Raw genomic sequence first — 18,971 nt, 5'->3', positions numbered from 1 at the left:
ATGAGAGTCAGCTGTGTCTGCAGTGGGAGAACTTCTGTGCTGAATCTCTAGGGCGGTGCTAAATCTAGCCTTTGCCTGAGGCTCTCCGGCAAATGCTTCTGTGCAGGGCTTGGGTGGGGCGGGTCCCAGGGGATCTACAGGGCGGGCAGAGGGAGCAGTTATGGCTGCTCTCAGTTCCGTCCCCAGCGGCTCTGCAACCGCTGCAAACCTCGGAGAGAAAGTTGCCTTCCCGCTTCTCCTGTTTGAGTCTGGGTCCCTAGAGACTCGCCCGGATCTGGAGCTCAGAGTCTGAAACTCCCTCCCGATTGAAACCAACAACCGCGCCCTCCACAGCCAGCCCGCTCCACGCGCCCTCCGCACCTTAGTATTTCACTTCAGCACTGTGCCTCCTCTGAGTCTGGGTATGGATTTCTCTTTACTTCTAGTTGTAGAATCTCTCCTCAGCCAGCCTTCCTGTGGTTCTGGGTGATGTCCGTTCCGTCTTTTAGTTGTATTTTTGAATTGGTTGTTCGAGGCAGCAAACTCCAGCGTTAACCTATGCCGCCATCTTGGTTCCTCCCTTGATTCTGGTGTTTTATATGTGGAGATTTTTTTTTTTTTAATCCTCAGATGAGGATATTTTTTCCATTGCTTTTCAGAGAGAGTGGAAGGGAGGGAGAGAGGGAGAAACATTAATGTGAGAGAGACACATCGACTGATTGCCTCCTGCACATGCCCCGACGGGAGGCCAGGAGGGAACCGAAACCCAGGTATGTGCCCTTGACCTAGAACAAACCTGCGACCCTTCAGTGCATGAGCTGACGCTCTAACCACTGAGGGCACCGGCCAGGGCTATGTGGAGAATTTTTTAACTACTGATTCAACTTCTTTAATAGTTATAGGATATTTTGGATTTTCTCTTTCTGTTTGAGTAACAAGATAATTTTTGATTTCTTATATTTTTCAAATGTATTGACACAAAATTATTCACACTGTCCTTTTATCTAACCTTTGCATCATCTGTCCTTAAGTATACTGAATCATACACTTAAAAACAGTTAAATGGTAAATTTTATCTTATACTAGTATATATTTTACCCCAACAAAAATAGTTTTAAAAATCACAACAATGCCCTAGCCAGTTTTGCTCAGTAGAGAGAGCATGAGCCTGCAGACCAAAGGGTCCCGGGTTCGATTCCAGTCAAAGACACTTACCTTGGTTGCAGGCTCCTCCACAGCCCAGGCTCTGGTCAGGGCTCGTGCAAGAGGCAACCAATCAATGTGTTTCACTCACATCCATGTTTCTCTCTGTCTTTTCCTCTCCCACTCTTTCTAAAAATCAGTGGAAAAATATCCTCGGGTGAGGATTAAATAAATAAATAAATAAATAAATAAAAATAAAAATCACCACAGCAGGATTTTTTTTGTAAATATAGACAAGCTTAATCTAAAATTTATATGAAAAGACAAAGATTCTAGAATAGCTATAACAGTTTTGAAAAAGAGGAGTAAAGTGGGAGGAATCACTATATGCAGTGTTAAAGCTTACTATTTAGCTAGAGTAACCAAAACATTGGATTACTGCTGGAGGATAGACACAGATCATGCAATAGAATGGACACAGAATAGAATTCTGAAGCCTGAAATAGATCCACATAAATATGTCCAACTGTTTTTTTACAAAAGTGCAAAGACAATTCAGTGCAGGAAGGATTGCCTTTTCAACAAGTAATGGTGGAACAATTGGGCAACCATAGGCAAAAAAACGAACTTTGACATAAACCTCACAACTCTCTTACATAAAGATTAACTCAATATGAATCAACAGATTTAAATGTAAAACAAAGCTATAAAACTTTTAGGAAAAAATAGGAGAAAATCTTTACATCTTAAGGCTAGCAAAAGGTTTTTAGACTTGACAACAAAAACATGACCCATAAAAGGAAAAATTGATAAATTGGACATCAAAACAAAAAGGTTTTCTTCTGTGAAAGAACCTGTTAAGGGGATGAATAAACAAGCTACATACTGAGAGAAAATATTTTCAAACTATAGTTTCGACAAAGCACTTATGTCTGGAATATAAGGATAATTCTCACCTAGGCTGGTGTAACTTGATTGGAGTGTCATCCCATATACCAGAAGATTGCGGGTTTGATTCCTGTTAAGGGTATATACCTAGATTTTGGGTTTGATCCCTGGTTGGAGCATGTAAAATCAGTGAGCATGTCTTTGGTGAGGATTTAAAAAGAAAAAAGAAAAAGAATAATCCTCAAAATTCATTAAAAAACAAACACATCATCTAGAAAATGAATAAAAGACATAACAAAGCATTTCACCAAAAAGGATATACATATCCTATATAATAAAAGGCTAATATGCAAATTGACTGAATGGCAGAACAACTGGTCGCTATGATGCACACTGACCACCAGGGGGCATATGCTCAATGCAGGAGCTGCCCCCCGGTGGTCAGTGTGCTTCCACAGGGGGAGCGCCACTCAGCCAGAAGCCGGGCTCACAGCTGGCGAGCACAGTGGCGGTGGCAGGAGCCTCTCCTGCCTCCACGGCAGCACTAAAGATGTCCCAACTGGAGCAGGCCTAAGCCAGCAATCGGACATCCCCCAAGGCTCCTTGACTGTAAGAGGACACCAGGCCTCCAGTGTCATATAGTCACATGAAAATATATTTAGCATCAAAAGCTATTAAAGAAATGCAAAGCAAAACCACAATGAGATATCACTATGCACCTATCAAAATGGCTAAAATTGAAAATAATAATACCAAATGCTAGAGAGGTTGCCAAGAAATTGGATCGTGTTTACATTGCGGGTGGGAAAGTAAGATGGTACAGCCACTCTAGAAAATAGTTTGGCATTTTCTTATAAAACTAAGCTTGCTCTTATTATACAACCCAGCAGTTGCATTCCTGGGCATTTATCCAAGAGAAATGAAAAAAATTTTTTAAAAACATGTTTTTATTGATTTCAGAGAGGAAGGGAAAGGGAGAGAGAGATAGAAACATCAGTGATGAAAGAGATTGATAGGCTGCCTCCTGCACTCCCCTCACTGGGGATCGAGCCCACAACCCAGGCATGTGCCCTGACCGGGAATCGAACTGTGACCTCCTGGTTCATAGGTCGATACTCAACCACTGAGCCATGCTGGCACACAGACACCTGTGCACCAACATTTATAGCACCTATATGGAAGTATTTAGCAGCTTCATTCATAATAGCCCTAAACTGGAAACAAGCCAGGTATTATTTGGCAGGTGAATGGATAAATAAATTGTGCTACCTGCATATCATGGAATAATATTCAGCAATAAAAAGAAACAAGCTATTGTTACAAGTTGGATAAATTGCAAGAAAATTTTGCTGAGGGGGGAGGAGGATTAGAAATTGGCATTCTGCATGATTTTATTTCTATAACATTTGAAAATAAAAATTTTATACCCAAAACAGATATGATTTACTGAAGCTTCACCTTCCTCTGACTCTGACCTCTAGACCCTATTTTAAAAGGGGTCATCTGAGTAGGCCAGGCCCTCCACGTTTTAGGGGAGGGTGTACGTACTAACATAGTGGGAATCTTGGGAGTCAACCAGGGATTTAGGTAACTTGTCTGACCCCAAAGAGGTTGAGCTCTAGGCTCCAGCCGGTACAATTTCAGTTTGGTAGCATTTTCTAACAGTATCAAATTATAGAACATATACATTTGTAAAATACTTGATTTGAGCTCTAGTAAGTGTTATTTATTGACTTGTTTTAAGTTGAGATTGTTTTCATAATGGCATACCTCATGATATTCTGAATCTAGTTGAACTTCAGACTTTGTTCTTCAGCGTATAGCTGAAGAAATAATTAATATTTTAAAGAATCTTGGTGAAAATCTTGACTTAATGCTGCTGACGTTTTTCCCATTTGGAAAGAGGGTTCTGTGCACATAAACAGGCTTTTGTGCTGGAGATAGCCGAGCTGTTGCCAATGCGGAGTTCTAGTTTTTTTCCTTCCCATGCCCTGTTGCTCCACCCTCTGAAAGTCACTGAAATGGTTTTAGAGCATTTCCTTCTAGAGGGATCTCTTCCTCACACTTACTTTTAAAAAGTACGAATTTTAAGTTTAAGAGTCAAAGAGATGTTGATTTTCTGCCTGATTTTTTTTTGGTGCTTTTACCTGGGCTGGATTACTCACTTGAGTAAGAGCCCTTTATGAAAGCTGCATTCAGGAGCACTTTTGAAAATAAACGATGGCGTGCTCACCATTTAGCTTGCCAAGCGTTCCTTGAAAAAGCAGGTAAGTTCTATTGAAAATGTGTCTTTTTGTTCTTTGGTATTTGCAAACATGTGACTAGACCTGTAGCATTGCGTGTTCTGTCTCTTTACACAACTGGTTCTCTGCACTTGGGACTGTATCTGAATGTGCACTGGGCAGAGGGCTACGCTTGTGTCTTCCTAGGCAGAGGCAGGCATGTTCTCAACAGAGGGAGCTATATGTGTCTTTATTGCTCTGTTTTCCTCAGAGCCTTCGCTCTTCTAGATGCAGCTAGCTGTTAAACACAAAACACATGCACACTTAGAGGCTGTACAGATTCAGTGAAAACGTAGAGAACCAGGATGTCTAAATGGCGCAGCAGTGTAGGCCATTCAGTTCAATTTCAGTATGGCTTTCAGTGCAACTAAAATAACTTTTCTGTCTTTCTCATTTTTTAAAGCAAAATAACTGAGGAAATCTAATTCTGTACTCGGAAATTCATGTAAACATTGGTGCTTTAAAAATGGTAATGCTAAACTCAAGTTCCTTCACTCTGAACTGATCTCAGGATTCTTTCCCATAATTAGGAACAGATCAAAACCTATAACGGCGAACTGAGGGAATTTGAAACTAACTATAAAAGTCTTTGTAGATGCAGTTTAAAAAAAACACCTACCCAGCCTGAAAGAGCCTGTGTGTAGTAGGGTGGAGGGTATGTTGGGGCTAGTTGTGCCTGTTTTCTGGTCAGCTGCTCCTGTGGGTGAGCGTCCCTCCCTCAACCCTGCTTTCTAAATGTGATCCTAGGTGTTCTCCCCAGTGAGCAGGCACTCAGCTAGCTCAGCCAGGACCATCATTTGGGAGGGTAGGTATTCAAGGTAGAGAATGGTCAGACAGATGTGCGAGGGGGGAAGGTGGGTAGAGAAGCTGGGATTCTGGCTTGTTACTGGCTCTGCAACAGAGGTTGTTATTGTAATGTGGAACTAATATTAAAGCCCTCTCCATGCCGGCTGTTTCATCTGTTACTTTATGTAAGAGGCTAGTGTTCACAAGTGAAGGCAAAACAGAATTTGTATTGAGAACCAGGCATTCGTTTAGATTTTAGAGTTATGTTTATGGGTGCTAGCAGGATTGCTATACTGAGCAAAGGATGTATGAAACTTTTATTGACCCAGATATACTTTTTTAGTAAGCGCTTTATTGAGATATAATTTACATACCATCCAGTTCACCCATTTAAAGTGCACAACGTAGTGTTTTTTAACATATTCACAAAATTGTGCAACCATGACCACATCAATTTTAGAATATTTTCATCACCTAAAAAAAGAAATCCCATACCCATTAGTAGTCATTTCCCATTTCTCCTTCCCCTCAGCCTCTGAAAACCACCAGTCTACTTTTTGTCTCTATGGATTTGCCTATTCTGGACATTTCATATAAATTGAATCACATAACATGTGGTCCTTTGTGACTGGCTTCTTCATTTAGCTCAGTGTTTTCAAAGTTCATCCATTTTTAGTATGTTTCAGTACTTCATTCCTTTTTAAGATTGAATAATGTTCCATTGTATGGATATACCACATTTTATTTATCCATTCATCTGTTGATGGATACTTGGATTGTTTCCACTCTTTGAATATTATGAATCGTGTCAGATATACTTTTAATGTTTGTAGTAATTGTGTAATAATGATGCCGATGTATATACAAACCTCCTGGTGTTAGATATCTGTGCCTTAAGGGTTTTAAGAATTACAAAGCTATGAAATAACTTAAACTACATAAAATATAAATATTTCCTTGCTTCAAGTGGCATTCAAGGCTCTTGTACTACCTTGTGGTTTTCATCATGATCATTACCTATTATTCCCTTTTTTTGAAAGTCTCCTCTCTTTTGCTTTTCATCTGTGGCTGTTTGTTCTGAGCGTTTCAATGACATTGTTCCCTTGGGTTTCCTCTGGACCTTTCTCCCTGGACAGTCTCATCTGTGAACATCATCTATAGCTAAAATGGATAAATCCCCGTCTCTCGCAGACCTCTCTCTTGCACTCTCGATAGCCAGGACCCACTAGGCTTCCTTTAGCGTCCATGCACTCAGCAGTTTCTGGCTCAGAGCAGCAGCCATGGATGGATAGCAGGAGCTATGTCAGGCACTGTGCTCCTGGTTGGGGAAGGGAGTGAGTGTCCTGTGTCGCCTGAGTCTGAGTGAGGAGGGGTAACCTCAGAGCTGAGTCTTAAGGAACCTGGGGTCAGAGAGTGAGTGGGGAGAGGACATGCCAAATCACTTTCAAGAACTACAGGAGTTTAGCAGAACTGAAGTTATGGTTGTCCTATGAACAAGATGCTGGAGGGCTAGGCAGAGGGTGTCATGAAGAGACTGGAGGTTTCTGCTGAGGGATTTGAACTGTAGTCTGAAAACCACGGGGGGAAGGGGCAGTCATTAAAATGCTTTAAGCCAAAAAGTGACAAAGATCAGTGTTTTTGAAAGGCCCCTCTGGCAGCAGTTTGGAGAATAGATTGGAAGGAGCCAGGCGGGAGTTGCGGTTTGCAGGTAGAATTTCTGTTTAGAAACCCAGGGCAAGGTTTCACTGATGACCCATAGACATAGCCCATGGCAGCTTCCTTTCCTTATCTGCGCCTCCACAACCTAGACTTGTCTGGTTTTCACTACACAAAAATTCCCTTAAGGGCAAGGACAGTGTTTTATATTTCTGTACCCTCGGTTTAAAGCATAGTGTTAGTCAGTTGTAGACACTCCATAAATGTTGCTAGATAGTTGCATAGTTGTGAGTTACAAGAGATTTAGGCTTGGTATCAGAACTTTCTCTTTTTTTGCAACTTTCATAACTTCTTTAAAGGTCCTCTGACAGCTTTCTCTGATGTTGTCAGAGTGATTGCTGACCTCTGCTAAGGAACTAGCTGGGTTGGAGACCAAGAATTTGTCATCCCAGTCTCCGCAGTGTGGTGCTGATGACTGAATTGTTTTAGATTGGAATTTTGTCAGAAGAGTTGAGAGGCAGGAGAAAGGGAAAGGATGAGGACACAAACATGCCTGATTTTAGAGAGGGTAGTTAGGAGATACTGTCTATATTGAAATATGTAAGAATGAAATGAGCCCGGCAGCATGGCTCAGTGGTTGAGTATCAGCCTATGAACCAGGCGGTCACGGTTCAATTCCCAGTCAGGGCATATGCCCGGATTGCAGCCTTGATCCCCAGTAGAGGGCGTGCAGGAGGCAGCTGATCAATGATTCTCACATTGATGTTTCTATCTTTTTCTCCCTCTCCTTTCCTCTCTGAAATCAATAAAAAATATATTTTTTTTAGAAAGAATGAAATGCTAGAAAGTCTGGGATTAGCTTCAAAATAATATCACTGGGAAAAGTGGGTAGAGTATGGATGAAACATGATTGGCCATTAGCTGGTCATTATTAAAGCTGGGTTATGAACACATGGGATTCGTTACACTATTCTCTCTACGTTTTTATAAAGTTTAAAAATTTCCATAATAAAAAATGTGGAAAAAGATAATACAAGTGATAGAACAAGAAATAAAGATACAAGTATATTATTTGTCCTCCTAAAGGTAGCTACAGGAATGTGCTTCAGCTAGGCTTGCAGCCTAGGCCAGCTGGGATAGGTCCCAGAACTGCCCTTCTGTTTTGCTTTACAGGAAGCACACAGCATTGCACCGGGAGGGTTTTACCATTTATCGGCCACTGCTGGGCAGTCTCTAGAACAATCATGGATTGAGGGCAAAACTCCTTCTCCCTTAGCCCAAGATACCTCACCCTGATGAAAGTGGGGGGAGGCCTTCCCCACGAGCTACTGACTTCACCCCCAAACGGGGGTGCATCAAAGGCTGTGAGGCCTGAAACGCTACCATGCAGTGAGCCATGACTGTATTTTCTCCTGCTTCTGCAGTTGTGGGTAACAGGCACTTCTTCTCCCTGTAGCTAAGGGTGTTCTATCCCTTTCCTGTCTTTGTTGGAATCTTTCTATCACCATCACCCTTAGGATAACAACATAGACACAAACAGAGGCACTAAAAACAGTGATATAACTATACTGGAAAAGGGGAGAGGGGGTAATGGCCTGAATCACTTTCTGTTATAGCAGGAAGTCAGGGAGTAATGCCTAACATGGCTAAATCAAGAAAGAATACATTAAAAAATATATATATTAGTGATATAAAGGCAACCCTCAGAAGAACTAAAAAGAATCCTAATTAGCCCGGCCAGTGTAGCTCAGTGATTAAGCCTCGACCCATGAACCAGGAGACCAGGGTTCGATTCCCGGTCAGAGCACATGCCCGGGTTGCAGGCTTGATCCCCAATAGAGTGCGTGCAGGAGGCCCATAAGGGATGTACAAGAGGCAGCCGATCAATGATTCTCTCTCGTCATTGATGTTTTTACCTCTCTCTCCCTCTCTGAAATAAATTTAAAAAGAAAAGAATCCTAATTAAAGGTGGGGTCCTCTGGAGAGAAGCCTTAAAAAGAAGAGGGGAGAGCAGAAACCATTGCTTTGTATCATTTGCCCTTTAGTACTTGTTGTTACTTCAACCAACTGTGTGTCATTCTTAATGCTTTCTAAATTATTAATGAGCATGATAAAATGGAATAGGAATTCTGGAGAGGTGAAAAGGAATGGCTGGAAGGAAATTTGGGGAAGAAAGCACAGAGCAGTATTGAGGTGGGAGGTTGGGAGTGGACAGATGGTGAGTGTTAGCTTGCATGTCAGGAATGAGTGGCTCGGTGGTATTCACCACCCTGGGGCTCTGGCCAGAGCTTGGGTACACAAATTTTGTGCCAGCACAAACCAGCATTTGGTGGGTGGTGTGTGAGGCCAGGTAATGAGCACTGGGATTCAGTCCAGGGCCTGTGGTCTCAACATAAAGTTTCATATATAACTTTGGGGGTTGTTTGTTTGTTTTTTAAAGAAAGTTATTTTGTATCATAGCAAAACTCAAAGAGCTGGCAGCACTAGACCCAGGTTAGAATATGCTCAGCCAGTGGTCACAGAATCTTCCATCCTCAGCACAGCTGAGGCCTGAGTGGAAAGCTGTTTGCAGACAGGCCTAAGTTCTTATGGGAGAAATCAGTCCTCTCCTGGCTTCCAGCCTTGCAGTGACCAGAGCTGTGTGGCAAGATTGGCATGGTGAAGCCAGGAGCCCAGATGGCAGGCATGTCCACTTCAGCACTTCTGGGTCCTAATGTGAGACTTTCAGCATCTGCAGAGGTTGACCTCTCGGGGAGATCCCAGCAGCAGAGGGGCTGTAGTCTTGGTGGGCTCCCAAACCAGGTCGAGCTGAGCCCTGGTGGAGCTGCTGGCCTCGAGGCCACGGAGCAGCCCACAGAGTTTCTGCTGGGTACACACAGACCTTGGGTTTTCTCAGAGCCCGACGGGTGCTGCTTCAGAGTCAAGATTGTATCGCCTCACAGAGTGTCCAGCTGTCCTTTCCCATCCTCTCCCTGTCTTGCACGCGCTAACAATGAAGATCATTCTTGTGAAGATAGAAGATTAGAGGCCTTTTCCTGTTTTTTCAGTCCTTGTATATTAAAAGGTGGTCTTTCCCTACGCATTCAATAGTCATTCACATACTCGTTCACTTAAGTTTTTGAGTACTTGCTTTATAAATTGCACCTAATATCTGTAACATGTTTTTAAAAAAATAGGTAGTGGAATATAAGAAAGTTCTTATTTTTCTTATTTTAGAATATGCTTGGGCTCAGCCTCTTCATACTATAGTTTATAAATTCATTTTCAGCCCTGACTGGTTTGGCTCAATAGATAGAGCGTCGGCCTGCGGACAGAAGGGTCCCGGGTTCGATTCCGGTCAAGGGCATGTGGGGTTGTGCAGGAGGCAGCTGATCAATGTTTCTCTCTCATCGATGTTTCTAACTCTATCCCTCCCCCTTCCTCTCTGTAAAAAAATCAATTAAAAAATATATATTAAATTCATTTTCAGCTTGTGTTCACAGAGCTCCATTCCCTTCTCTCAGGGATGTGCGGAAACCTCGGGGCTTAACAGACCAGAGATCTGGGGAAGGACCTCTGATCTGCATTCACTGACTGCTCCCAGCACTCTGGCCATGGCCATGAGGTTTGTCTGAAGGCAGCTGTCCTCACTCCCATGTGTGTGACAGGCTTGGACACAGAATAAGCACTGAGGCTCCAGAACCCCAGGCCCACCATGCAGTCACCCCACATTCCTTGGCACCCCCTATTCCTTGGCACTTTCAAAACTCTAAAACATCCTCTGCATTCCCTCCATTTCCCAGTCTCAAGGTTTGGGTCTTGCCTCTCTTTATTTCAAAGTATTGTTCTCTCTTCCTCTACCCTCATCCTTCCCCTTACTCCTACCCTGGGAAAGATCCAAGTTATTTTCTTTTGGGGCCAAACCTTTCAAGTAAAAACATTAAAAAATTTTTTCCAGTGCAATTTATGAAACTAGCTAAATTGTTCAGGGGAAGGAGTGAGAGAAGAGAGTTTTAGAATAATTCTTATTTCAGAGTTTCCTGAAGTGTGGCCTCTGGACACCAGCATCAGAATCACCGGGGGAGCTTCCTACAGAAGTAGGAATAGGGCCAGGGGTTCAGACTTTGTGGCAAGCTCTCCAGAGTTGAGAACCCTGCTCTAGTTCTTAGAATGCAAAGGTGCATCTGCTTTAGTGTGGGAGGTGGGGAATTACCATTTTATTCTTTCTCCTACAGGAGTTAAAAAGTCAGATATTGATATCTTTGTAGACCAGCGGTTCTCAACCTGTGGGTCGCGACCCCTTTGGGGGTCGAACGACCCTTTCACAGGGGTCGCCTAAGACCATCCTGCATACCAGATATTTACATTATGATTCATAACAGTAGCAACATTACAGTTATGAAGTAGCAACGAAAATAATTTTATGGTTGGGTCACAACATGAGGAACTGTATTTAAAGGGCCAGAAGGTTGAGAACCACTGTTGTAGACAGAAGAATACAAGAATCATCTTTTCCAGGTTATCTCTATATACACAGGTAGCATATGATTTCCCCCAGCCTTTAAAAGAAGTGGATCAAGTGTTGGAGAGAATGTAGAGAAGAGAGCCATTTCCCAGTGGATGATGGGGTGGCTGAATGAGAAGGGAGGACACTGGTGACAGGAAGATCAAGTGCAGTAATACAGCCACCTGAAAACACTTGTTTGGCTGACGCACAAAATTAGTGCTTAGGCAGGGCAGGTCCACCATATCCTACCCCAAGTCTGAAGGCTAGCTGGGCTTCAGAGTTTTGTTTTTTAGAATTTATTTAACACACACTGAGCACCCCACCCCCCCACCTTCTGCAAGCACATCTTAATCAAACATGTCACTGAAAATTGAGTCGGCAGCAGGTGTGTAAATGTACAGGGACATAAATTCTAGATATCCTGGAGTGTGGAGAGTGATACCTACTATTTGGAAAGGGAGAATAATGACATTGGGAGCTTAATTTACTCAGAGACATTGAAGCATACAACAGATTGACAAACTTCAGAGGGAAGGTCGGGGGTGGGAAGAGATTAACCAAAGAACTTAGATGCATATGTACATAATCCATGGACAGACAATAGTGCATTGAAGGCCAGGGAAGGGGTGGATTCGGGGTGGAGGGGGTTCATGGGGGGAAAAAGGGGGGCATCGATAATACTTTCAACAATAAAGACTTAAACAATAAAAAATAAAAGATAAACTGTAATGAGATTCTTCTCTGAATTAGATTTTATTATAAAAATTCTCACTTTTAGTATCAGAAAAGTCCATAAACACATTTAAACATTTTTATAATAATCATGAAAAAAAAGTCTGATTGGGATAGCATCTTGAAAAATAGAACTCAAAAGTATAAAAAAATGTTTATTTTAATTTTATAGTTAAAATTTAAATTAGCCCAGCTGGTATGGCTCAGTGGTTGAGCATTGACCTATGAACCAAGAGGTCATGGTTTGATTCCCAGTCAGGGCACATGCCCAGGTTGCTGGCTCAATCCCCAGTAGGGGGCATGCAGGAAGCAGCTGGTCAGTGATTCTCTCTTGTCATTGATGTTTCTATCTCTCCCTTCCTCTCTGAAATCAATAAAAATATATTTTTAAAAATTAAATTATGGATGCAACCATGAGCCACTTCTTAGAAGAAAACTCAATCATATGTTACTGAATCATGGGGGAAGTGAGGTCATTATTTTTCCAAGTATCATATTTATTCAGCAAATGTTTATTAAGCACCTCTTACATGCCAATCTTGCTTGAGGCACTAAGATATAGTAATCAGCAGCAAAGTCCCTGTGCTCATGGATCTTATTTTCTAGTGAAAGAGAAAGACTATAAATAAATGCACACATAAGGGCTGAAGAAAAATCAAACAAGGTAAGGAGATAGAGTTGTGGCTTCAGTTGTGTAGGGGTGCTTGGAGTTCAGTCTTCCTCTTCACATGTGACTTCACAGAATGAGTAAAAAAAAAATAGTCACAAGGGTTTCACAGTTTTCCCAAGATCCTCTCTTAATCCTATTAAGAGTATTTTGAAGGGCTTACATCTGTATCCTTTATCCATCTTCAGTTGACAATTCTGCCATCTTTGTCAGTGGTTTTATGTGATCAGTTCTCCAACAGCACTTTCACTAAAATCTCATCTTTTGTAAATTGATTTTGCAGTTGGTTTGCATGTCACAATCTGTGAGTAGGCACTGCCCAGTTCATGCTTGTTGCACTTCCCTTCACTCTCAGCACTTCTTAGTTTGGACAATAAGTTCATCACTCTTTCAATTAAACATTAATCAATTAAGACTAACACAGTGGGTGGAGTGTTAAGCAAGGCAAGATGTTTCTAAGTGGTTGATCCGTTCATAAACATTTTTATATGATGACTTTTGCTTTCCTAGGAAACCCTGTAACTGTGGAGACTTAGATGATAAACATTCAACAAAATAGGGCCTCTTTTAGAATAATGTGAATCTTGGGTACCAGCCACAGTGGCAGCCAGCTTATATAAGCTTGTTATGACTTTAAATTGGATGTGAATGTGGTGTGACCCTGCTTTACCAAGCCCTGGGGGAGCTGCCCTGAGGCGTAGACCCATGGACACTGATAGATCCTCAGAGGGTGCCATTGGCATCCAAACCTTTTGGCATCCCACAATAATTAAAAGCGTCTCATGGGTTTCTTTTAAATGTAAACACTGAGGACATACTATGTTTTAAGAAATTAAACTTTATAAGCAGCATTGAATGGACTAGAACAGGGGTGGGCAACCCCTGGCACGTGTGCCAAACATGGCACGCCAGTAGCTTTTGCTGGCACGCGAAACCCTCTCTTATAATCTTCCATTTACAATCTTTTTCTTAATACCGACTTTTTTATTTTTCAGATAAATTCAGTGTAGGTGCATCTTAGATAAACAAATAATTTTACATAACAAATTATCTTAAAGACCATAGACATGGATTGACAAGAGAGGAGAAGAGCAATTTCAATAGTGTCGAAAACGAACTGTTGAGGACTTGGAATGCCATTCCAGAAAATATTAGACTTAATAAATGAATTCAGCAATGTAGCAGGATACAAAATTAATGCCAAGATATCCATGGCATTACTTTACACCAATAGTGAACTTAGAGAAAGTGAGACTAAAAAAGCAATCCCATTTACCATCACACCAAAAAAATTAAGATACCTAGGAATAAACTTAACTAAGGAGGTAAAAGACTTATATGCGAAAAACTACAGGACACTGAAAAAACAGAGAGAGGAAGACATAAACAGATGGAAGAACATTCCGTGTTCATGGATTGGTAGAATCAACATCATCAAAATGTCCATACTACCCAAAGCAATCTATAGATTCAATGCAATCCCCATTAAATTACCAACAGCATATTTCACAGATCTAGAAGGAACTCTCCAAAAATTCATCTGGAATAAAAAAAGACCTCGAATAGCTGCAGCAATGCTGAGAAAGAAGAACAAAGTAGGTGGGATCTCAATACCAGATATCAAACTGTATTACAAAGCCACTGTTCTTAAAACAGCTTGGTACTGGCACAAGAACAGACATATAGATCAATGGAATAGAATAGAGACCCCAGAAATCGACCCAAACCACTATGCCCAATTAATATTTGACAGATGAGGCAAGAGCATACAATGGAGTCTAGACAGTCTCTTCAATAAATGGTGTTGGGAAAATTGGACAGATACATGCAAAAAGATGAAACTAGACCACCAACTCACACCATACACAAAAATAAACCCAAAATGGATAAAAGACTTAAACGTAAGACGGGAAACCATAAAAATACTAGAGGAATCCACAGGCAGCGAAATCGCAAACATATGCCAAAGGGATTTCTTCTCTGATAATGCTCCTAGGGCAATGGAAACTAAAGAGAAAATAAACAAATGGGACTACATCAAAATAAAAAGCTTTTGCACAGCAAAGGAAACCATCAACAAAACAACAAGAAGACCCACTACATGGGAGAACATATTTGCCAATGATATCACCGATAAGGGTTTAATCTCCAACATTTACAGGGAACTCATGAAACTTAACAATAGGAAGATAAACAATCCAATAAGAAAATGGGCAACGGACCTAGACAGACACTTTTCAAAAGAGGACATACAGAAGGCCGAAAGACAGATGAAAACATGCTCAAAGTCACTAATTATACGAGAGATGCAAATCAAAATGACAATGTGGTACCATCTCACACCTGTCAGAATGGCTGTCATCAACAAATCAACAAACAACAAGTGTTGGAGAAGATGTGGAAAAAAGGAACCCTCCTGCACTGCTGTGGGAATGCAGACTGGTGCAGCCACTGTGGAGAACAGTATGGAGCTTCCTCAAAAAACTAAAAATGGAACTCCCATTTGACCCAGTGATCCCACTTCTAGGAATATATCCCAAGAAAACAGAAACACCAATCAGAAAGGATATATGCACCCCTATGTTCATAGCAGCACAATTCACCATAACTAAGATTTGGAAACAGCCTAAGTGCCCATCAGATGAGTGGATTAGAAAACTGTGGTACATCTACACAATGGAATACTATGCTGCGGTAAAAAAGAAGGAACTCTTGCCTTTTGCAACAGCATGGATGGAACTGGAGAGCATGATGCTAAGTGAAATAAGCCAGTCAGAGAAAGATAAATACCACATGATCTCACTCATTTGTGGATGATAGAGAACAACATAGACTGATGAACAGGGACAGATCCAAAGACAGAGAAACAGCGATCAGGCTATCAATCTCCAGAAAGAAAGTAGGGGAGGGAGGGGGTAAGGGGAAGAGATCAACCGAAGGACTTGTATGCACGCATATAAGCCAAACCAATGGACATGGACAACAGAGGAATGAGAGCATGAGTGTGTGTGTGTGTGTGGGGGGGGGGGGGGGGTTTGGGGTTAATGGGGGGGATGAGGACACATTTGTAATACCTTAACTAATAAAGAATTTAAAAAAACAACAACTTTGCAACAGTGTTACTCTTCATGTTTTCATCCACATACGCTTGTGAATCTTTGTTCTCAGTGATTGTGTTAAGTCTCATAATAGGAGTAGCCTGATGGATGAAAGTAGTAGCTCGTGCATATCTCTGAAGGTCACGAAATATAAACCTGATGTGAAATCTCTGTCATCAGTGATGCAGCAGCAAAAGTCCCACTGATATTATCAGAGTCATAACGTTTTCTGTCGGACTATCAGTGTACATGTATACATTAAAAAATAAATGTATTTTTCATCATCATATACTGTGTTTTTGTCGCTCGAATGAATTTTATTATTTCTTCAAGGTTCTTCACATATGTACACCTTAAGGGATATCAAGTAGGCATAACATGTTCTCAATGTTCTCAGGTTCGATTCCCGGTCAGGGCACATACCCAGGTTGCAGGTTTAATTCCCGGTCGGGGCCACTGTGGTAGGCAACTGATTAATGTTTCTTTCTCTCCCTCTCTCCTTCTCTCCCTCTCTATAAAATCATTAAAAAAGAGTGCAAAGCATTGTGTTGCTGTTGTGCTGGGGCCTGGGTGTAGCACTTTCCTTGCATTATTGCAGGATGGGAGTTGCTTCCTGACAGAGATAAGGGATTGGTGAGATTAGTAAAAATCATTTCTTTGATTGTCATACATATTGTCTGTACTATAACACTTATTCAGTTATTCAATAACTAGAGGCCCGGTGCATGAAAATTCATACACTGGAGCGAGGGTCCCTCTGCCTGGCCTGCCCCCTCTCACAGTCCAGGAGCCCTCAGGGCGGGAGGTGAACTGGTGATCAGAGGAAGGCAACGCCCCATCACACCTCTGCTGCTGCCACTGCTGGCAGCGCAAGCCTCAGCCGGCCCTCGTTACCTGAACTTCTGGTGTCCCTGGGCAGCTGGGCAGCCACCATCTGAGGCTTGCCTGTGCCTTGTGCAGGCCCTGGGCGTCTGGGGGACTGAGGGGACTGGGGGACTCTGGAGGCAGGCATGTGGAGCGGCTGGGCCCGCCTCGCTGTGGGCCCAGCAGGGCTGAGGGGACTGGGCACTGTCATCTTGTGGCTGTGGGTGCCACCATCTTTGAGGGCAGGCAGTCAATTAGCATATTCCCTCCTTATTGGCTATGGGCGCCACCATCTTTGAGGGCGGGACAGCAATTAGCATATTCCCTCCTTATTGGCTGTGGGTGCTGCATCTTTGAGGGCGGGGCAGTCAATTAGCATATTCCCTCCTTACTGGCTGTGGGCACCGCCATCTTTGAGGGCGGGGCAGTCAGCATATCCCCACCTTATTGGCTGTGGGCACCACCATCTTTGAGGGAGGGGCAGTCAGTTAGCATATTCCCACCTTATTGGCTGTGAGTGCTGCCATCTTTGAGGTGGGACAGTCAGCATATTCCCTCCTTATTGTCTGTGGGCGCCACCATCTTTGTGACAGTGGGGCAGTCAATTAGCATATTCCCTCTTTATTAGATTGTTTTGTCTATAGTATCATTCTCTCTTCGAGGAGGGCTCTGTTCCCCTAAAAAAAAAAAAAAAGCAGGGACTACACCATAATAGCTGGCAGGCACTGCAGGTAATAAGGACATGATTGTCATACTTAGTAATAAATCCTGAGGTGCACATTTTTTCATATTCTAATATCTGAAACCAAGGTGAATCTTAGAGTTAATGATTTTAAAAGCATTTTAACATAGTTTAATTGGCAGTGTTTTTTCTTAATAGTACACAAAAGAATGTCTCTTTTAGACAGTGGTTTTTGATTAACTACACTGGATATTTTATATTCTTGCTATAAAGACTATTCACTGTATAATGAAATTATTTAAATTCCAACTGATGTTATGTTGATTGTCAGGTGATACTCAGTATAGTAAGATTTGAGATATGGTTAAAAAAAGACATTATCCTGAAATGAGTACATACTGAGCACATAAATGTCAAAGGAATGAGGGGCATGAGATGAGGCTGCCCTCCACACTGTAGATCAAGAATTGGAATTAGAAGCAAACCAGCCGAGTATTTTGTCTGGATGAAGGCACAGGAGGTAGCAAGCAAACTGACTTGCCTGTCATTAGTGTGAGGTCTTCAGTTTCAGCCTCTAAGACCTTGGGTTTGTTGTCATGAGCAGAACCATGGAGGAGGTTGTGGAAGCCTCGGAATACAGTAAGTGCTTAACGTCATTGATGGATTCTGTGACTTACGCAAAACAACATATAACAAAACCAATGTGACCGTAGTCTAATTGATAGAAACAAGAGTTAAGTTCCTGTGGCATCTCATCAACGTTATAAGGACAAAACGTTATTGGAGGACCTGCTGTATTACTTTCGGGTTGGCAGTTAAACAAGAGAAGGAACTAAAAGGATGAGGCACTTTTCCTCAAGTGAAAAAAATTACATTAATCTCTTGTTTAGAATTGAAAGTATGTTTTCAACTTAACTATTGAACCAAAAAGACTGAGTTAATGGTACAGTTTTATAACCACCTAATCACACTACTGTTTCTCTGCCACAGATTGCCTTCTCCCAGCACAGCAATTTTATGGACCTGGTACAGTTCTTCGTGACTTTTTTCAGGTAATTTCACTCATACAAACTATATCTGTTCTTTCGATTGAGGTACTTAATTCTATTAATTAGCAGCTCATGAAAAATAAATGAATAATCCTGATTTTGCACAACAGACCAAACTAATTGTATTTATTTCCTGAAAAGTTACATGTCAGTAACAGTAGTGTAAAGTCAGTCTCATCTGATAAAATAAAAACATTTGCTTGGCATGTTCTGGCTTTTTTGAGGCAGCTTTTCATGTACCCTATACTAAAATGGAGATAATTTGGCTCTTTATATGAAGAGAATTTGGGATTGAAACAATAATTAATGATTACTGGTGTGTGCTATATATATGCTTCCTTTTGTTCAAGAAATGATTCAGGTGATTATCCAGAGTTTTAAAGCTAAAATGACTTGTTAAGCCCTTGGAATTTTTTTATTATAGTTTTTTAAATTTTATTTTTATGAAAATACTATATACACATAACTGGAAAAGACAAGTGATACAGTGCTTATAAGAGAAAGCAGCAGCATCCTGCCCCCCACCTTTCAACCCCTCCCTTTTTCCCAATTTAAACGGCTTTAGCTGTTTTTCACTTATCCAGGCTTACTCTGTTTCTTGATTTTTCAGTTCGGTTATCTTTTGATGGCCTACTGAAGACGTCTTTATTACCTTAGGT

General features: G+C 41.6%; 1 protein-coding gene across 1 annotated transcript in view; it reads left to right on the top strand.

The window, feature by feature from the left end:
• Nucleotides 1–18,971, top strand: part of ATRN (attractin) — a 147,151-nt gene that overhangs the window by 110,036 nt on the left and 18,144 nt on the right. The window contains exon 25 of the mRNA XM_070419991.1: nucleotides 18,254–18,315. Within this exon, the coding sequence (XP_070276092.1) occupies nucleotides 18,254–18,315 (62 nt within the window). The remainder of the gene's footprint in view (nucleotides 1–18,253; nucleotides 18,316–18,971) is intronic.

Source organism: Myotis yumanensis, unplaced genomic scaffold, assembly GCF_028538775.1.
Source record: "Myotis yumanensis isolate MYYU_CA2020_CCGP unplaced genomic scaffold, mMyoYum1.0.hap1 SCAF_7, whole genome shotgun sequence".
In the NCBI taxonomy this organism is placed as follows: Eukaryota; Metazoa; Chordata; class Mammalia; order Chiroptera; family Vespertilionidae; genus Myotis; species Myotis yumanensis.
The sequence above is the reverse complement of the archived record's forward strand: the minus strand, read 5'-3'. Positions and strand labels throughout refer to the sequence as shown.